The 18,755-nt window shown below is 41.0% G+C and overlaps 2 protein-coding genes across 7 annotated transcripts; both read right to left on the reverse strand.

Annotated features, from left to right (window-relative positions):
• Positions 1 to 680: 680 nt before the first annotated feature.
• Positions 681 to 6,830, reverse strand: casr (calcium-sensing receptor). Its single transcript, XM_053618499.1, has 6 exons — positions 5,422 to 6,830; positions 4,843 to 5,149; positions 3,912 to 4,751; positions 3,574 to 3,804; positions 2,460 to 2,583; positions 681 to 1,816 (listed from the first exon to the last, which is right to left on the reverse strand). Exons 1-6 carry the CDS (start codon positions 5,616 to 5,618, stop codon positions 681 to 683), a joined length of 2,835 nt encoding a protein of 944 aa, XP_053474474.1. The 5' UTR covers positions 5,619 to 6,830.
• Positions 6,831 to 9,793: 2,963 nt separating this feature from the next.
• On the reverse strand, positions 9,794 to 16,975 carry eif4e1b (eukaryotic translation initiation factor 4E family member 1B). Of its 6 annotated transcripts, XM_053618492.1 has the most exons (8): positions 16,812 to 16,975; positions 16,460 to 16,513; positions 14,445 to 14,542; positions 14,154 to 14,249; positions 12,577 to 12,640; positions 12,247 to 12,360; positions 11,139 to 11,278; positions 9,794 to 10,139 (listed from the first exon to the last, which is right to left on the reverse strand). In XM_053618492.1, the coding sequence occupies exons 2-8, from the start codon at positions 16,511 to 16,513 to the stop codon at positions 10,025 to 10,027; spliced, it is 681 nt and encodes a 226-aa protein (XP_053474467.1). In that variant the 5' UTR covers positions 16,812 to 16,975; the 3' UTR covers positions 9,794 to 10,024. The 6 variants fall into 6 exon arrangements, with proteins under 6 accessions (XP_053474467.1, XP_053474471.1, XP_053474470.1 ...); XM_053618496.1 differs by lacking the exon at positions 14,154 to 14,249; XM_053618495.1 differs by lacking the exons at positions 16,460 to 16,513; positions 16,812 to 16,975 and adding an exon at positions 15,202 to 15,307.
• Positions 16,976 to 18,755: the final 1,780 nt, after the last annotated feature.

Consider the following 18,755-nt stretch of genomic DNA (forward strand, 5'->3'; position numbering starts at 1 on the left):
CGAGGCAAACGTGCTAACCACCAAGCCACCGTGCCCCTCGGATCCGTTCCGAAGTTCCATTTAATTCAGTTCCCTGTGATTTAGAGTCGCTTGGACGTGACGTGATTCGATTGATATAATTCATATTTATTTACCAGTTACGTCGAGTTTTATATATCACATTGTATTTTCATTCGAATTGTATTATATGATATTTTTTTAAAAACTGGAACCATTTCTAAAGAAATTCGTTATTAAATTCTAAACAAGAGATAATGAAATATAATGACTTATAAAGTACAGGATTTATAGAAATTGTTGCACACGTTTAAGCACGTCATTTGCATGATCTGGAAACAACACGATGCAGTTAACAATATGAAATGTAGATACGAGACAAAGTCATAAGCATTTGCTTATAACTGTTGTTCTTTAATTATTAGCTTTAATTGTATTGTTTATGTTCATGTTAATCAGAAACTCCCGACTGTCGCCTTTAACGGACGGTTCACCCAAATAATACCTGTTCGGTGGGCGGGGTGCCAATACTTTGTACAGTACGACAGATGAGCTGTAGTTGGTAACTGTATACTTAGTAAGTGATCTGCAGGGTGGACAGACTTGATAAACCAGCTACCGAGTGTAGATATTTCGTCATGATTTGATGTTTTCGTGATTTCAGCAGCGTCTCGCGGGTGCGTTTAGTTTTTTCGCGCCTCCTCAAAAGCGATGGACAGACTCATCGTCCCGCTTTCAAAGCTCACCCTGGGCCTTTGGCTCCGCCTCTGCCCGGAGGGCGTGGCTGTTTCGTTCTCGCTGGCTTTCAGGCAGATTGACGAGGACGGCGAAGAGGCGGTGGACCCGCCCGCGCTGCTGGACCTCTTCCTGAAGGCGGAGCTTCGCCTCATTGTGGCTTTCGCAGCCGCTTTGAAGGCGTGTGCCGCTGTGCTGGAGCGAACTTCCTCGATGGTGTTCCTGGACGGCTTGAACAGGATGATGTAGACCTTATTGAAGAAGATGCACGCGAGCAGGCTGAAGCTGGACGCCAGGATGGCGATGACCTCCACAGCAGAGACGAACTTCCCGTAGGTGCTGAAGTAGGCTGGGACGAAGGAGATCCAGACGATGAAGAAGATGAGCATGCTAAAGGTGATGAACTTGGCCTCCGTGAAGTTCTCCGGCAGCTTCCGCGACTTGAAGGCGAAAAAGAAGCAGACGGCCGCCAGGAGGCAGGTGTAGCCGATCAAGAAGCCCAGAGCCATCATGGAGCCTTCATTGCATGTTATGAAGATGATCTCGTCGATGTCGTAGTTTCTGTAGCTCGCCGGCGGAGCGTTGTACAGCCACACCACGCAGATCATCACCTGCACGAAGGTGAACAGGAAGACCAACAGGAACTGCAGGTTCAGACCCCACCACTTACGATGGAGGCTGGTGGGAATCTTGGCTTCGAACACCAGAAGAACCCGGTTGGTCTTCACCAGGATGCAGGAGATGCACAAGACGAAGCTGATCCCGAACGCGGGCTGACGCAAACGACACGTCCAGTCCTGGGGCTCGCCGATGAACACGAGCGAACTGGAGAAACAGCAGATTAACGAGAACAGCAATAAGTAGGACAGCTCTCGGTTCGAAGCCTTGACTATAGGCGTGTTCCTAAATCGCACAAACACGCCCATCACGAAGGACGTCAGGAGAACGCCGAGCACGGCGAGCAGGGCCAGAGTGATCCCGAACGGCTCCGACCACGCCAGAAACTCGATCTCCTTTAAGAAACAGGAAGTGTGGTTCCCGTTGGACCAAGAATTGTTGGGACATTTGGTACAAACGCTGGCATCTGTAAAGAAAATGAGAATCATTAAGAATAAAAACAAACCATAAAAGGTAATGAAATAACTATTATTATTAATACCCATTGACTTTATTATTTAGATAATTTAATAATAAAAATGTATTATTTAAGTAAATTGATTGCAAAATGCAATTAGAGCATTGTTAATGAATACGCCTTGACGAGAGAGATCGGAGGAGAATGACCAGACTGGTCAGAGTCTATAGTCTACAGGAAGTCTATAGTAACACAAATAAGCACTCTTTACAACCGTGGTGAGCAGAAAAGCATCTCAGAACACACAACACATCAAACCATGCGGAGGTGGATGACCTACAACAGCACTATGGCTACCGTCTATATATATATATATATATATATATATATATATATATATATATATATATATATATATATATATATATAAAAACACAAGCAATTTTTTAGTTTTATTTCTATATAAATATTTATTTGAAAAATGTCTATACATTAGTTATATTGTAGATTTTATAATAAGATATATATATATATATATAAAATTTGTTTTCAGTTATTATTATAAACACAAAGGGGTACTTATGAGTACTTCTCAATCTAGCTGTTGGGGTTAATAACAAAAATCCGTAGTGAAGAGTGAATAAACCTGCACCTTTATACTCGCTGTATTCTCCATCAGAGCAGTCGGTACACTCGAAGCAGCAGGTGGGTTTCCCCTCGATGATGCCCTTCCTGGTGCCGGGCTCGCACTCCTCGCTGCAGTTCGAAAACGGGACCTGGGCACAGACGACGAGGGAAAACCTAACTCGGTTACTGAAGCTTCGGAAATAACGTATTCTTACTAGAAGTTTATAGACGTAAGTTTGCTTCTAAAGCTCTGCTAATGAATGCAGAATGAAGCATGTGAGCAGAGATTAATATAAAAACATGCAAACGATTATATTCCGAGATCATTCACGCACAGATATTCAACAGTGTCTATTTTTTTTTTCAGTAATACAACTCTTTCTTTTCTTTTTTTCTCTTTTGTTTTGAAGTAATGCAAATGGAAGAAGATACGACTGCGCGTCATGTCGGTGAATTCCTGAATGACTGCGTGTGCAGTGGGTGCAGTGTGACTTGAGTGGGAAGCAAATTTGTTAAAAGGGTGGTGATGGGATTATACGAGCTACAAGATCCGGGGAGAAGTGACCTGCTGATGTAAACAGACGGTATTTACACGGGCAGGTTCATATGGTGAGTCAAATGAAAAATAAGACTCGCACAAAACCTCAGTTTCCACACAAATAAATATACTAAAAATCTATCCTGACTGAAAGAATCAAGTGTCTTTACATGTAAACATTTCCAATTTCAAATGAACGTTTTCTATGCGTCACAGGAGCAGATCGGATATAGATCATGTGGCAGGTCGAGAGCTTCAGTTAGTGTTCACGTCAAACATCGGGACGAAGAAAAAGTCTGATCTCTGTGACTTTAACCGTGGCGTGGATGGGCTGGTCTCCGGGAATTTTCACACACAGCAGTGTCTAGAGCTCACACACACCTGCATCTTACCTGCTTTCATGCACTGTGCTGCTGATGCCACGTGATTAGAGAACTGTACAAATGAGGTGGTGTTCGGGCGTTCCTATTAAACTGGACGGTGAGTGTATTTATTTATATATTGCTAATCATTGCATTGAATACTCTTATGATTTCTAAAATAATTTTCTAGTCCTGTAAACGGGCGTCGTGAGGACATACTCGGAGCCTCCGCTTCTCACCTGGGTCAGATAGCCGTTCCACAGTATTTTTGTTTTGTCTATGGAGAGTTTGGCGCCCTTTTTGCCGTTAACGCTGTAGTACCCGACCTCCCTGAACACCACCGAGCCGTCCGCGGGGGAACGGTGCCAGTTCATGATGGTGTAGTTGGCAGAAAGTTCACTGCTCTCGTCGAAACGCACTCGCTCGCCCATGCTGTTCTGGAACTTCAGATGCCTCAGCTGCTTTAAGACCTGGAAGAAAAAAAAAAAAACTACACGTTTATCACAGATCATTGTTAAAGTTCAACGCAGCTAAAGGTCTTACAGCACAGAAAACACAGGACTTCCTGCTCATTTACCTGCCACGCCTCCACTTTTCGAATATCAGCACAGGATCCGTTAGCGAAGAGTCCTCTCCCGGGCGTACAGGTGAGAATGTCCTGCAGCGCCTCGGCTATGGCGTAAACTGCCACGTAGACGTTATAGGAGATTCTCAGGTGAGTGTAGTCCAGGTAAGGCGTCTCGACGCTCGTGATGTCCTCCTCGCCCGTGCAAAGCGGCCTAAAGCCCGCGCTGCTGTTCTCGCTGTCCTCCTTCCTCACACTGTCCGCCAGGTAACAGTTGAACGTCTCTTCCCAAAACTCTCGCACAAACTCGTTATGGAGGGATTTTTTCGGATGGACCTGCTGCAGGAATTCCTTGAATCCGGGGATGTGTCCTGCCTGCAGCGCGAAGCCGATCGTCCCGCCCATGACGTCCAGGTACTCGGGTTTGGCCACCAGGCTCGACAGAGCCCACGCTTCGCTCGCTAACCACACACGATCCGTGATGTTGCGCCTCACCATTTCCTTAACCAGCGGCTCAACGTCGGGCCCGCTAGCAAAAACGACGATGACTTTAGCGGTGGAGTTCTGGATTTGGTCTGCAATGCGGATAATCTCGGCTTCTTCCAGATACTGAGAGATCAGCACGTTGAGGTCGATGCAGATGTCCCTCTCGAACATCTCGTTCTCGAATTTCTCTATCCCGGGACGACCGTATTCATCGTCCGAGGCGATCGCGATGACCCAGTTCCACTGGAAGTGATCGATGATGGCCGCCATCGCGATGGCCTGGTACTCGTCAGTCGGAATTGTCCTCATGAAGGACTTGTACTGGTTCTTGTTGCTCAGAAGGCGACTCGAAGAAGCATAGCTGATCTGATGGAGCAAAATTGAAAGCTCGAAAAAAGTAACACCATTTCTTTCTTAATAAAAAAAACAACCTCTTTACAGAAAAGTCCCCGCTCACCTGTGGGATGTAGAAGAGACCGACGAGGTCGGCCACGGCCGTCGAAACCGCCGATCCGCAAGCCCCGACCACGGCGATGGTGGACGGGATGTTCCCGGTGCAGTTACAAAACCCATCCAAGTTCAGAGAGTCGATCTTATTCTGAGCCACGAAGCTCAGAGACGCCTCCAGGGCTTTGGAGACGGTGTTACAGGTGTCGAATATACTGTACCCCAAAGTGATGTTTGGTAAAAGAGTAGAACTGTTGTTGATTTCCTCGATTGCAAAAATCATAGCCTGGAGCCAACGAAATCCACGGAAATTATACCTGAGAAATCACACAGCACAGAGGAAAGAAATGTTTACGAAGCTGGTCTATCAGCAGAAACCCACATTATTTACAGCTCAAAAGAAAAGTCCATTTTTGATCGGTTTAAGTCATAGACATGAGGGTTTTTTCAAAGTTTCTTTCTTTTGAATTTAAACATCGTCGAACGCTATATTACAACTCGGGTTTGTGCATGCAAGTCTCGGAATGCTTCCGTGTTTATACCACAGCGCTGTCCTGTACCGTTCATTTCCGTTTCTTTCTCCACGTACCTCACGCACTCGGTTGATTCCGGTTTAGCAGCCAAATCCTGGTCGTTGGAAGCGACTCGGAAGTGTATAGGGAACAAGCCCCCCAGCAGGATGTCCCCCGTCTTCTGAGCTCTCTGACGAGGGCCGTATGATAAAACCCCACAGTTCAAAGCCAACAGCACCAAGTAGTGCACATAGAGCTCGAAAGAAAACCTCATAGTCTCAGTGCTTTGAATGTTTTTTGGCCATAGACAGGGGTAGAGCAGCAGCTGAGTGTTTGGCCAGAAGGTCGTGAGCTCAAATCCCAAGCTTTGAATAAAAACTATCCGCCAAATTAATCTACGTTTATGTTTTTCTCAGTATGAATTCAGGAAATCGGAGTCAAACCTAGAAACATGGTCCATTAAAGTACAAGATAGAAAAGCTTGTAATCGTATATATGACATGCTATGACACAGGAACTAAAAGCAAATGCATGGCAGAAACAGTCTGAGCCCTAAACGCATGACAGTCTGTGTTCAGGGTTTTTTTTTTTTTTCTCCCCCTTTCACCAGGGGTCTATCTGAGGAGCGATCGATCTCTTCGTCCTATCCTCCGTCAGTCTCATCTTCATCTCCGATGCACTTTGTGGTCTGTGGGATGCTTTTAAGACAGAATGTTCCATGAAGTTATAAGACGCAGGAATTTGAGAACAGCAGGGGTGAAGGTAAAGCTGTATATCCCTACAAAAAAAAAAAAGAATAAAAAAAGGTAAAAACAAAAAAAGATAGACGTTAAAATAAAAAAGTTTGATCTTCAGTGTATATACCCAAAATTCAGTTTTAAGATGCTGAACTCTAGTCCTCAATAATACAGGCCCTCAATGAATGAACCAATGTACAAGTACTAATGACTGAACTATAAAAGTTATGACAATGACTAGAAGTCATGGAATGATTTTTTTTTTTTTTTTTAATAAAAGAACTACAGGCTAAAATCTAGATCGAATTATTGATTTATAAAGTTTCTAACAATTAAAGCTACATTTTACATAGATGTGCTGCTGAATTTCGCCGAAGCAATAAATATCATCAGTGAGGATGTATTGATACTGACATTCGTATCACGAATCATTCCAATACCGATTTACTCCTAAAAAATGCTCCGATACGAGATGATGATGACGACGACGACGACGATGATGATATGTGGCGTATAATGTCATGCTAATAAACAGACGACGTGACACGACGGCGATCTCTGGACAGATTTCACGATCAACCATGAAAATAAAGCGGACTGCGAATCCGTGCTCTGTGGAAATCGAGAGACGACAGCATCTACAGCATCTTTCTACAATACACGTAACCTTATAAAACATCTTTACGGTGTGTAAAAACAGCGTGCTTGGTAGAGACTGCGACCTGAGCGTGCAGAGCGGTGTTAGCAAGCGTGGTAATAATTAATAAATAAATAAATAAATAAATAAATAAGAGAGCGCTAGTTGCTGTGAATTATGCGCTCGTAAAGGTGCGAGCGTGGAACTGTGAAGTGAGGGAAACTGTTATACGAGAGAGAGAGAGAGAGAGAGAGAGAGAGAGAGCACTTCAGTTCAGCGAGAACCGAGACACGACCGAAATACGTCACAACGTTCATCACTAACAGCAACCAACATAACCAGAGCGACACTGTTCTGTTACACCCCTGACTGATGAACACTCCGTAGGGTTTATCATTTCATTATCAGTGCCTGCATCAACGAGTACCGAAAAACATGACTGAGTGTGTATATATATATATATATATATATATATTTGTTATGTATACATACACAGTAAAGGGAGAACAACAGAGGGCCTGAAACAGAACCCTGAGGAACAACATGCGTTTTTAATATTTGAAAACTCAAAATTAATGCAAACAGTCTGTCAAGTGTGAAAACAGTAAGAACTATTTGTTCTGTTTAAAATCAAGCGTGTCTATTAAAATACGACGATCCGGAGCGAGCCTGTTCCCACGAGAGACGGGAATCAGAGAAGACAACTCAGGACACGACCGACAGAAACGTGAGATATCGAGCTTGACCGAGTTCGGAATAACAATAACTAATATAGGAACACAAATCTCGGGTTGAAAGTAGTGTTGAGCGAATTAAAACATCAAGGGAAATAGTGAGAAGTTAAGATTTTTGTGAATTATTGACTGTTCTTTCAATGCCATGTCAGCGTCGACGGCTACGCTCATGGTGAGCTAGAGGTAGGTAAAACAGGACACTCCATAAATTCTTACAGTATTACAACAATAAGATCTCAACATTTCAACAGACAACAACAGCAGCTATATGAAGCCCTTCATTTTAATATTCCATAATCTAGGACTTTTTCTTGGCAAGACAAAAAAAATACGTCGTCTGGTATTGTTAAGAGCAGGACAGTCCATTAATATATACTTAAGTCAGTGCGTACGCATGAAAACTGCGAGACTGCAAATAGGTTTGAAATGATTTCTCACTGTAAAAAGAGCCGTCATGTCGACCACACGAACACCGAATGACTTTAAACTCGACACAACCCACAAAGAAAAAGCTGCCCGAGTTAAAAGCGAGAAACCCTGTGGTCAAAAGTGGTTTGTTCCAGATCACTGACCTCCTGACTGCGGGTGCTGAGCGCGACAGCGTGGGTCAAAGCAACCTTCTTTCCTCTCTAACTGCGGCGCAATAACGGTCCAACATCACGCTCATTAACCCTGGAAATATGCAGCAGCAGGGCCGAGCCATTCCACTGCAAAGCCCCGGTCAATTCCCTGGAAAAAGATGGAGCGCTGATTATACAGCAGGGAAAAGTTCTGAACGGGGCGTGGATGTTTCATACGGTTAACACCAGAATTAAAAACGATGCTTAAATAAACGCAACGTTGTCCTCACGCTTCAAATCGGTACTGCTATCAATACGAGACAAACTAACTCACAAATATCGCAAAGTAAACAAAGCATTATTAAATAAAATGTTCCGAAACGAGGCCCGTAGGCTTGTGCTAAATTTTAAAGCAAAGTTAGATATCTATAAAAAAAAATAAAAATAAATAAATCATTTTAATTTAAAAACTGCTGAACATGAACATTGTGTGACTTTTAAACAATTTTATGATGTGATCCAAAAGTATAATTATAATTAGCACACATTTAATCTCTTAATCCAAGTGGATTAAATAATCCTAATCCAAGTTTGTAAATATTTAATAGTACTAATGTTTATTGTAAAAGTCCTGCAGAAACAAGGAGCTACATTTATTTATTTATATATATATATAAAAAATATAAAGATATTTAAAAAAAAAGGTGATAATTCACCACATCCTGAAACTATTATTGCATAAATACCCTTAAGGTTTCACATTTATACTCAACGAATTATTTATATTTTAAACAGGTATACCAAAAAAAATATTTATTTTTTTTAAAAATTGTACAGCACTTGTACTCACAAAATATACTGCAGGTATTTGGAGTAAATGTTAGTAATTACAGTCATGTCTATTTCTAATCATTCAAGCAAGTGAAATGAAAGGTTAATAAAGTGGAAATTGTAGCTAGTGTGGATTGTTTACAAGAACAAAAACAATGAAAAACAAGAGACCAAAAAAAAATTTTAAAAAATGAACTCCAAGGCTTACCTGTTCCAACATCCATCAAAATGTGAACAGAAAAAGGGCGGATAAATCAAAACGCATTAGGAAAAAGAATCAATGCAATCAAGAAAAGGAAAGAAAAACACCACAAACCCCACATTTAATCACCACAGTCGCATGCTTGTCCCTTCACTCGTTTCAGTCGGAACAGAAATGTCGACCGTGTCAAGTGATGAATTGTGAGCAGGCCGGACGAGTGCAGAACTCTCTCTTCACGCGTTAGTGAAACATTAACAAGAGGTAGTCAGGTTATTTCCTCTGCTCGCTCCGGTTTCACCTCACCATGTTCCTCACACATCTCCTGCCCAGAGGAAACAGCTCAACTTCCGAACACGGCTCAGAGGGAACGTTTAAAACAAACTCTCAATGTCAAAGGAACCACTAACAGAACCCTGTCTTCAGGAAAAAATGCTGAGAGAACGATGCTATGAAAATGCATCCTGGTCCTGGGTTCTAACGTCATAAAGGGGCTCTACACAGGACGTCTAAGGATTCCTCTAGAAAGGCTGAGCTAAAAGACATGTTAGGGTGGCAGACTGCGTTTTTTCCTCTTCCTAATAGTGATATTTGACTATTCGCTATTTAATACTTACTTAATTACCTTAAATATTTAGCAGCTAAGTTACTTTACATATAGTTGTTTTTTTTTTGTTTAGGGGTTTTGTTCCCCTCCAGATTTATTAATACCACTCATCTCAAGCTTTGTGAAAGGATGACCACGAGTACATCAAGACCAAACATGGGCAAATTTTATTGTGGGAAGGGAAAAAAAATAAAATAAAAAAATGGAAAAGACAAGCAAATGAAGATATCAAGTACCAAAATTAAAAAAAAAAAAATATCATAACTTAAATGTAAACTTCATAGTCCAAATGGTTTCCCCTGGCCAAGTAAACACAAAAGAGAGAGAGGGGGAAAAAGTGCTCAGTGTGAGAACAAGACGCAGAGATGATTCTGTTCAGACGACAAACTTGTTCTTGGCGATGGAGTTGCTCTTGGTGGCCGTGTCGGCGTGGGCCTGATATCCAATCACAAGCTTCACTGGAAGACCAAGACTCTCTTTATACTTCCGGCTTAAAAAACACACACAAACAGGAAAACCAATGATCACTCAAAGCTTGGATCGTTTGTGCTTTCAGTATCTGCACTGCAGCATGAACGCTTTCCGTCATTTTATTACAGAAACTAGCACATTGTTTAAATTGTTGGGGCGGCCATCTTGGAGTTGTTCCTTCACCAGCGCCTCATTTTTCTGGTTCGACGTTAACAAGACGAAATAAAAGTCGCAGCTTGGCATGTTACAGAGAAACTTCTAAACACAAAAAGGAGCATCAACTCCTGTCGGAAAAACTTCCTAAAAGTAACAGCTTTAAGTCTGACTGTTAGAGATGGAGACTCCTTCCAATACAAGTCCCTGTAATGTCCCTGTAAGACTGCTATGGAAACGTTAATGAATTAGAATGAGTGAAACAGACATACTTTAAAAGTAGTATTTTCACTCTTATACAAGTTCTGGTAGCATAACTGACGTACTTTGTCACTCCTAATTGGATTCCATGACACTTTGGATGTCGCATACCTTCGACCTCACAAGTACATCATTAATTCTGTTTTTCTCCATTATTCATCTTATGCCGTGATGAACTTTTTGAACCCAATTTTCCAAGTCCTGTGGCTGAAAAGCTTTCCATTACTAGGTACCCGAGGGTTTTTTAAAATGCTACACAATGCAGCTTTAATGTCACATGATGAAGTCCAAGGCCATCACATATCCAAGCAGCGCTGGAGTGCATAAAGTGTCCTACACTCTCCGCTGTGATGGGTAATTAGCTTCATTAAGGTTGCTAAGCACAAATCTGTTCTCCGTGATCGTTCATTCTGCTGTAAATAATGGTGAAATGCACACACCTGGCCGAAACCTGAAGACTAATCTCAAATTCAGACGAGGAGGAAAAAAAATAATAAAAAAAGTGTAATGCATAAGAGCGCAAGGTTAAAATTTGTAACGTATATTCTATTTGCAAAAAATAAATAAATGCAGCGCTGGGACGTCACTCTAGACGCCAACTCACCCGATGTACGTTACAGCCTCGGCGTTCTCAGTGTTCGTCGTCCAGACGGCGATTTTGTCTCCTTTGGCACGAATGTTAATGACGGCACCACAGACGTCTCTGCTGTAGGGACCGAACCCCTCACCGATGAGACACAACAGCTGCAGGAGGAAGAGTTTAAACTGAAATGTCACCGTAACAGAGCTGGAGTCAAACTGTTGGGTGCAAGTTTCAGCCTAAATCTGCGTGAATTACTTTATTTATCTTTAATTATGTACCTGCAGTCATTTCTCTTGTACTTTTTCCCATGAAGACAGTTCAGTTTAGACATGCCAATAAACCACCCACAAATATGTGTGTGTGTGTGTGGGGGGGGGTGGGGGGGTGTATTTCATATATGTTTGTCAGACATTTGGCAGCACTTAACTAACTTAGAAAATTGTATGTTTTATTTATATATATGTAAAAGACATCTCGTACATTTCCACAGGTCCACTTGCTGGTCTGTTTTTATTTATTTTTTTCCATTTCATCAGAACAATTAGAACTGTTCAAATGTTGAATGCGGTTTGAATTGGATGACGAATAAAAGTTAAAACAAACAAATTTAAAAACCGGTTCACCCTCCTCCTCGCAGTCACTAAACACTTATCAAAACACGTTTCCTAAACTATGTTCCTGAATAAACTGGGTCCACTTGAAGGAGGAGTCTGAAGACAAAAGGTCTTAAACGGCACTTATATATTTTTTAAAATTGCATATCGATCCTTGGCTTAAATATAATCAAGAAGAAGTACGTGCCCTAATCCGACGGAGACCTTTAATCATTACAACTATTCCTGTAAAGACAGGTCAAAGATAGATCGTTATACGGATCACGCAAACCTGAATATAACGAAGATGAACACCAGGGAAACCGATAATAAATCTTAAGGTTTGTTAAAGTTATATTTCCTGCTTGTGATTTTGTATGATACGAACACACGATGTAGTGCTACTGCTAACTGTTGGTTTATGTCTGCGCAAGTGTAACATTACAGTTATGGATAAATATTGAAATACAATTCTAAACCAAATGCAATTTGTAAAGAAACATGAGCCAGTATGTGTGTTATTGTGCGTCTCAGACCGTCTCCAGCCAAAAGCGGTCGAGCTCAGTGTGTCTCTGCTGTTTGGAGAGGGTAATGAGCCAACGGCCGCCGCATTTATTGCTCCTGTCCTCCCACATGGGCTCGATCCCGTCCTGCATCAAAACACACGTTATAATGCACAACCGTTCGTGACGCACAGACAGAACCTCACAGCGTACTGTATCGCAAACCCTCACGCCATCTAAATCGGTTTCAGTAAAAATCTACAAAAAGCTACCGCCGCCGTCCGTTAAAGTAGTAGCAATCTTGTGCACGAGTTCTAGATCAATTCTATAAAGGTTAGAGCCGTCTCACTATACGTCATTCACCTTGAACACTGAATAGTCGCATCCTGACGAGAGTTTGCTAGCCATCTGAATGTTATGGTACAACCTGCAGGAAGGAAAGAAGAAAAAGGGAAAGAAAGGAAAAAAAAAAAAAAAAAAAAGCTGAGAACTCAGCACTCTTCACACTGAGAATTAAAAACCTTAAGGTTTTCTCTTTACCTCCTCCACAGAGTGTAAACTGAAACCTGACACTGCGTTTAATGCCAGGAGGAAGTGCTCTAAACACCCGTGCTGGTGCCAGACTGCTGGTGTTAATGTGCCAACTCACTCCTGCCTTATGGTGCTACACCACCTCCGCATGAAGGGACTCGCTCTTGTTGAATGCACAAGTTGAGCGCGTGTGATCTCGACACGTGAGGAGCGATCTGAGGTACGAAAACTACGTTTAAAGCAGCCAACAACTCTGTATGATCTGAGAAGGAGCCGTCTCCATGCCAGGATTCATTCAAGAGTGACGTCTGACTCACGAACGAGACGCTGTTTCGAACAGATTCGTTTTTAATTAATTGGTTGAGCCGATTCAGATGTCCGTCCGAATCAATATCAGAGTGGCGTCTATGCAGCGTTGGCATTATCGGTCTGTGTGTTGAGCCCTGAACCAATAACGAATGCGTTAAAAGACACAATCCACTACCTCTGTGAACCAAAGGTCATCGTTGTCTGCCATGTTCAACTACGAGAACAAAACAACTAGCAGTGAATCAAACGGATCCAAGATCCATTGCAAGTTGCAGAGTCAGTCATCTCAGAGTCTGAGCAGTTGGGCGAATAACAAACCTTAGTTTTCTACTCAAAATTCACTGCGAAACAGACTCGAGGGCCGATCTCTTAAACCACTGCAAGGTCTGGTAAGACAGAGCTTGCATATAAAGGCTACACACACCTCAAAATTAGTACCGTTTGTTAAGTGATAAGCTTTGGGAAATTATTTTTTTAAATGATTAAAATAAAGTCAGTTCAAACAGGGAAAAAATAAGAGTTGAATCATTTGGATCCAACACCATCACTACTGTTATAGTTCTTTTTTAATGAGCTAGTTTTAGTGAGTTGGCAGCCACGTCTCCTTCACTAGGGGGACATGGACATCTTTATTGTGTTCGAGTGTGTAAACCCAGCAGGAGATCAGATCAGTCATCCCTCCACAAAGCCTTGAGCAATCACTGAGCCACATCGCCACAAAACATCCCACACGGGAAATAAAGAAACAGACAAACAGCCAGACCGCGTCTTACAAAACAGAACCAAACCCATCGGTTTGAAAATAAATAACTACGTGCTGATGGATATTAAGCTCAGATGTCATTTCTCCACACTTTCCGAGGTCTCGTAGATCATTTAGACAGTCTGTTTCTACATGAAAACACCTCCTCTGCAAAAGAGCGATGTCGAAGGCTCGTCGTGTTCTCGCACTGCAACCGAGTCCTGCTTCATCGAGCTCGTCTCCACGTCCACCCCCGAAAACAAACCTCAGAAACAGCAGCACTTCTTATAAAAGAAAGTGGATTTGAAAACGCAGACGTGCGACACCACCTCAAACCCGGAGTTCGCTTCGGACTTACCCCCAGAAATCCTCAACAGTATCAAACTTGGTGATGAGTCTCAAATTATCCTGCCACATTTTACTCTTATCATTCTTGTAGAACCATAAGGCCCACCTTGATAAAAAAAAAAAAAAAAAAAAAAACCACAGAGACACACATTTCAAGACCACAAACAACTTAACCACATCAAACATACTGTGTATATATACACACACAAAACAATAATAATAATAATAATAATAATAATAATAATAATAATTCAGGATTGTTGTGAAAATGTCACTTTTTTAGGTCTATATTTTAACAAACCGGTTTTGTAAAGCGTGCTTTGCATGCAGCTCTTTTCTCACAAGTACCACCACAGCAGTCTCTTTTTTCTCAACTACTTTCTTGGGCCGTTTGTCAATCTGTCAAAAGGAAAAGAAAAAAAAGTTAATTAACGCCTAATTAGACTCGCCTAATTCACTTTTTTTTGTGCATATTTTGCGGTCTGGTGGAACACAAAGCAGTCAGAAACATAATACATTGAGCGTATTGTGTGTTCAAAGTCGAAATGTGACCACTAAATGCGACAAGACGCGGGTTTTTTTTCAGTTAAAAAGAACATTTTAGACGCCAAACGCTGACACATGCTCACCAAGCGAACAGCACAAGCCGCCATGTTGAATCAGACCAACCGCCGCCATTAGCCCCCCAATTTAGGCGCTCGTGACGGGGCGCGTCCCAAACCGCGTTCTACCCTACTAAGAATAAAAGAAAAATAGAAGCCATCTGTAGTGCGATTTATCCGTCCGTGTTACTTAGTACCTTAGCACGCGATTTGGAACGTGGCGTCATGGTCACGTGAATGCTTCGCTGCTCGTTAGCTTGCTCGTATGCTCGTTAGCTTGCTAATAGCTTATTCGCCTCAGAAGGCGTTCTGTTCTGAGAAAGTATTGAACGTGCGTTCAAAATACATTACAGCACAATAAAATGCTATTTAGGATATATATCATGGCGAAATAGTATTTTGTAGAATTTATTAAAGTCCGTATTTTTACGATATTCCAGAAAAAAAATTAATTACCTGAAACATTTCCAATGACGTATTTCATTACTTCCTCAGTCGACCACAAGGTGGTGACATTTACACATAATACATTTATTCAACTGTCTAATTGTGTGTGTGTGTGTGTGTGTGTGTATATATATATATATATATATATATATATATATATATATATATATATATATATATATATATATTCAGCAACAAGTAAAAGTATATTCGAAATTTATAAATTATACATTTATAAACGCGATTAAAATAAATAGCATAAATCACACTGACTGACCTGCACAAACACGGCACCTTATTGTTCTACAGCATTTCATTTCAACCATGTTTTTAATGTTTTTTTTTTATCCAACTGTAATGGACAGGACTCCGAAACACACAGCAGTACATATAAAATATTACATATGAGGCAATGATACACTTGTAAAAAAAAAAAAAAAAAATTATTCCGAGGAGTGGGGTATTCTTGGATATTTTGAAGTGTAAACGCAAGCAATAAAATACGTACTATATCATAACGATAACATTTTATTTGCTGGGTTTAAAATTAAAAAGGTTTTATTACTCTAACGTCTTCATTTGCACATGGTGGTAATTAGAATTTTGCTACTTTACTCCGCTAGCTGGTTAACCAGCTAATTAGCATGCTAACTAGCTGGTTTGCTAACCAGCTAGCGGAGTAAAGTTTGTAAATCAAAACTTCAGCATCAAACTTTATATAGAAAAAAAGATATGCTAGCTTGTAACTACGATGGTTTCCTAGCTAGCCAGTAGATGTAAATAATGCGCGTACAAGTCACCAAGTTCTGTGCTAACGTTAGAAATATTGTTTTGATTTAAGTGTTACTCGTTTATTTATTTCATTGTATATTTTATTAACATACTATCTCAAAACAACGCAATCACTGGCCCGTATAAATGATCATCAATACATATCATTGATTGTTTGAAAAATATATGTTTTAGCATCACATGTCCTTGTCAGTCAAACAGCACAAATTCACACAAACACAAAATTTCACTTAAAATAATGAAATATTAAAGATTTCGCACACTGATACGGATGAACTTTAGGGGTGTGATGATGTAACGTCGCCACGATAAGATAACGAACACTTCAGTGGAATAGTCTACTCAGTGTGTAAATCATTCCATCATAGGATATCTCATAATATACAGATAAAAAGGTATATATATGTATATGTATATATACACACATATATAGAAGATATGGGGGTGGGGGAGGGGCGTGATCTACAATGTGCACCTGCTCTGCTGATTGGTCAGCTGTAACGCCCTCTGTGACATCATCAGGTGGCATCTGAAATTCAAATTCCGGAACATTCCGTCAAGATAAGCATAAATCTTTTCAAAATATTTATTTTATTCATTTATTCAATAATTCTCACAAAATCTACACTTTCGCAAGTGCTAGTGATTTAATAATAATGTGAATTTTATCATACAGTTCCACCCGTAACCACGGTGCTTCTGTAAAGGCCTAAATATACAATAAATGCATGTAAATATTCTAAAATCTTCTACCGACGTGAAACACGAACAGCGCAAGCTTGTAATGTAATGATCAACCAGAAATGGTTGTAGGAAAAACTGCTCACCAGTGTGAACTCAACGGTTCATCGGACTGATGAGTGAAGAGGTCATGAACTTTCATTAAAAGGGGCTGAGTGTGAATTCCTCCACGTGGTGAGCAGTTCGACCTTTAATCTGTTGTCAGCATTATTTAAAGCACCGTCTCATTCAGCAAATAAAATCCCTTTCTGCCATCTCACACGTACTGTACGTATATCAGGATTTATCAGTATATATATATATATATATATATATATATATATACACACACATCATGGGGCTGAATAATTCTGGATTCTGATTGGTCAGAGGGTGTTGATTAAGGTGTATATTAATGCACTCATCCTAATTCTTGATCGTTTCTATAGTAACAGCTCATTCACAGGGACTTGTACGGTGGACGCTACAGATAAATGTTTGTAACATGTATGGAAGGAGTCTCCAGTGTCAGTGCTTTGTAACAGTCAGAGTTAAAGCTGTAACTTTAAGTTTTCCCACATCTTCTGGACAGAGGATTTTACGCTTCTTTGCGGTTATCGGAAACACGACAAGCTGCGATTTTTTTTGTCTTATTAACATCAAGAGAGAGAGAGAATAAAGACAGGCTGGTGAGGGAGCGACTGTTTATAGCTGCTGTAACATAAGCAAGAACAGGAACTAACTTTGGCATGGTTCCAAAAGACATCTTGTTATTGTAAGTGTTGGTGAACTGTTATGGCGTAAGAGGAATAAAACACTCACGGACATGCTGTTAGAGGAAAATAATTAGCTTCAGGGTGGGAACAGTAACCCTGCTTCATCACAGCGTCCGTCACTCAGGATTTTACTGTAGCAGAGCGATATGGAGTGGGGTATTTTCTTGACTTATCAGGAAATAACGGGGAAATAGGAAATAGTTCTACTGTTAGGAATGTGCTACAGCGTTGACTGTTGCTTGTATTAAAGCACTGCTGCTGCGAGGAGATATTAAAGACCAGGGACGGCGGGTGGGACGATGTTCACAGGGCGTTCTCTCCCATATTAAGACTATAAAGTCATTAACATCATGGAGTTTTTAGGAAATCAGCCCTGTTGCTCATTTACAGCACACAATAAAGAAATGAATCTTTAAAGCAGTTTTCTTTGGTTGTGATAATGATCTCGTGATCCGGTTTCCTTATTGCAACCTAAACAGATTAATAATTAATGTTTAATGAAGTCGACTCGGCTGCCCGGTGACTGTCAGTCTGTCACATCAGCGAAATCTCGCTCACCCTCTGTACATCTAATCTGATATCTGATTAGGATTATTATACGGAGATCCCTCACCAGACTCTCTTTAGTCCATCTCTTTAACGTAATCGGACAAAAAAAAAACCCAACAACAACAACAAGCTTGTCGTGTTACCGAGTAACCGTACAGAAGCGTAAAAACTCAGCTGTCCTGAAGATGTGGGAAAACTTAACGTTACAGCTTTACCTCGGACTGCTACGAAGCACTGACACTGGAGACTCCTTCCATGAACGTTAAATAAACGTCTCCTCAACGTAGCAACAGGTTTTGTAAATCCGTTTACGTGGAGCGTCCGCTGTGCGCGTCCCTGTGAACGAGCCGTCACTATATAAACGATAACGTGTTAGAGCGAGTATGTTAATATAAACCCGCGCTACTATCAGAGCCGCTGTTCTAGAAAACTAATCAACACCTCCTGACCAATCAGGATCCAGAATTCCAAAACACCCTGTACCAGTTTTGCCACGGTTCACAGAACGTTCTTGGAAATGATGGTGAGTTTGCTCGTCTCTTGTAAGCACTTTGCAGACATGAAGAAGCGTGATAAGAGATTTCCAGTCAGCGTGAGATCATAGTTTGCTCTCTATCCCTCGCTGATAACTGATAAGCAGCAGCTGCACTCACTTATTCTTTATTCTTCATGATCCTATAAAAAATGTATTAAAAGAACGACAATATTTTAATATGTATTCTATAG

The sequence above is a fragment of the Ictalurus furcatus genome, chromosome 28, assembly GCF_023375685.1.
Source record: "Ictalurus furcatus strain D&B chromosome 28, Billie_1.0, whole genome shotgun sequence".
Lineage (NCBI taxonomy): Eukaryota > Metazoa > Chordata > Actinopteri > Siluriformes > Ictaluridae > Ictalurus > Ictalurus furcatus.

What these genes read in the sequence shown, in the direction of transcription:
- eif4e1b (XM_053618492.1), bottom strand. Translation starts at nt 16,513, where the DNA reads ATGCCACCTGATGATGTCACAGAGGGCGTTACAGCTGACCAATCAGCA. An exon ending in ACTGTTGAGGATTTCTGGGG is followed by an intron (nt 12,641 to 14,153) that starts GTAAGTCCGAAG and finishes TCCTTCCTGCAG; the next exon opens with GTTGTACCATAACATTCAGA. An exon ending in GCGACTATTCAGTGTTCAAG is followed by an intron (nt 12,361 to 12,576) that starts GTGAATGACGTA and finishes GTTTTGATGCAG; the next exon opens with GACGGGATCGAGCCCATGTG.
- casr (XM_053618499.1), bottom strand. Translation starts at nt 5,618, where the DNA reads ATGAGGTTTTCTTTCGAGCTCTATGTGCACTACTTGGTGCTGTTGGCT. An exon ending in GAATCAACCGAGTGCGTGAG is followed by an intron (nt 5,150 to 5,421) that starts GTACGTGGAGAA and finishes GTGATTTCTCAG; the next exon opens with GTATAATTTCCGTGGATTTC. An exon ending in GTCTCTTCTACATCCCACAG is followed by an intron (nt 4,752 to 4,842) that starts GTGAGCGGGGAC and finishes TTGCTCCATCAG; the next exon opens with ATCAGCTATGCTTCTTCGAG.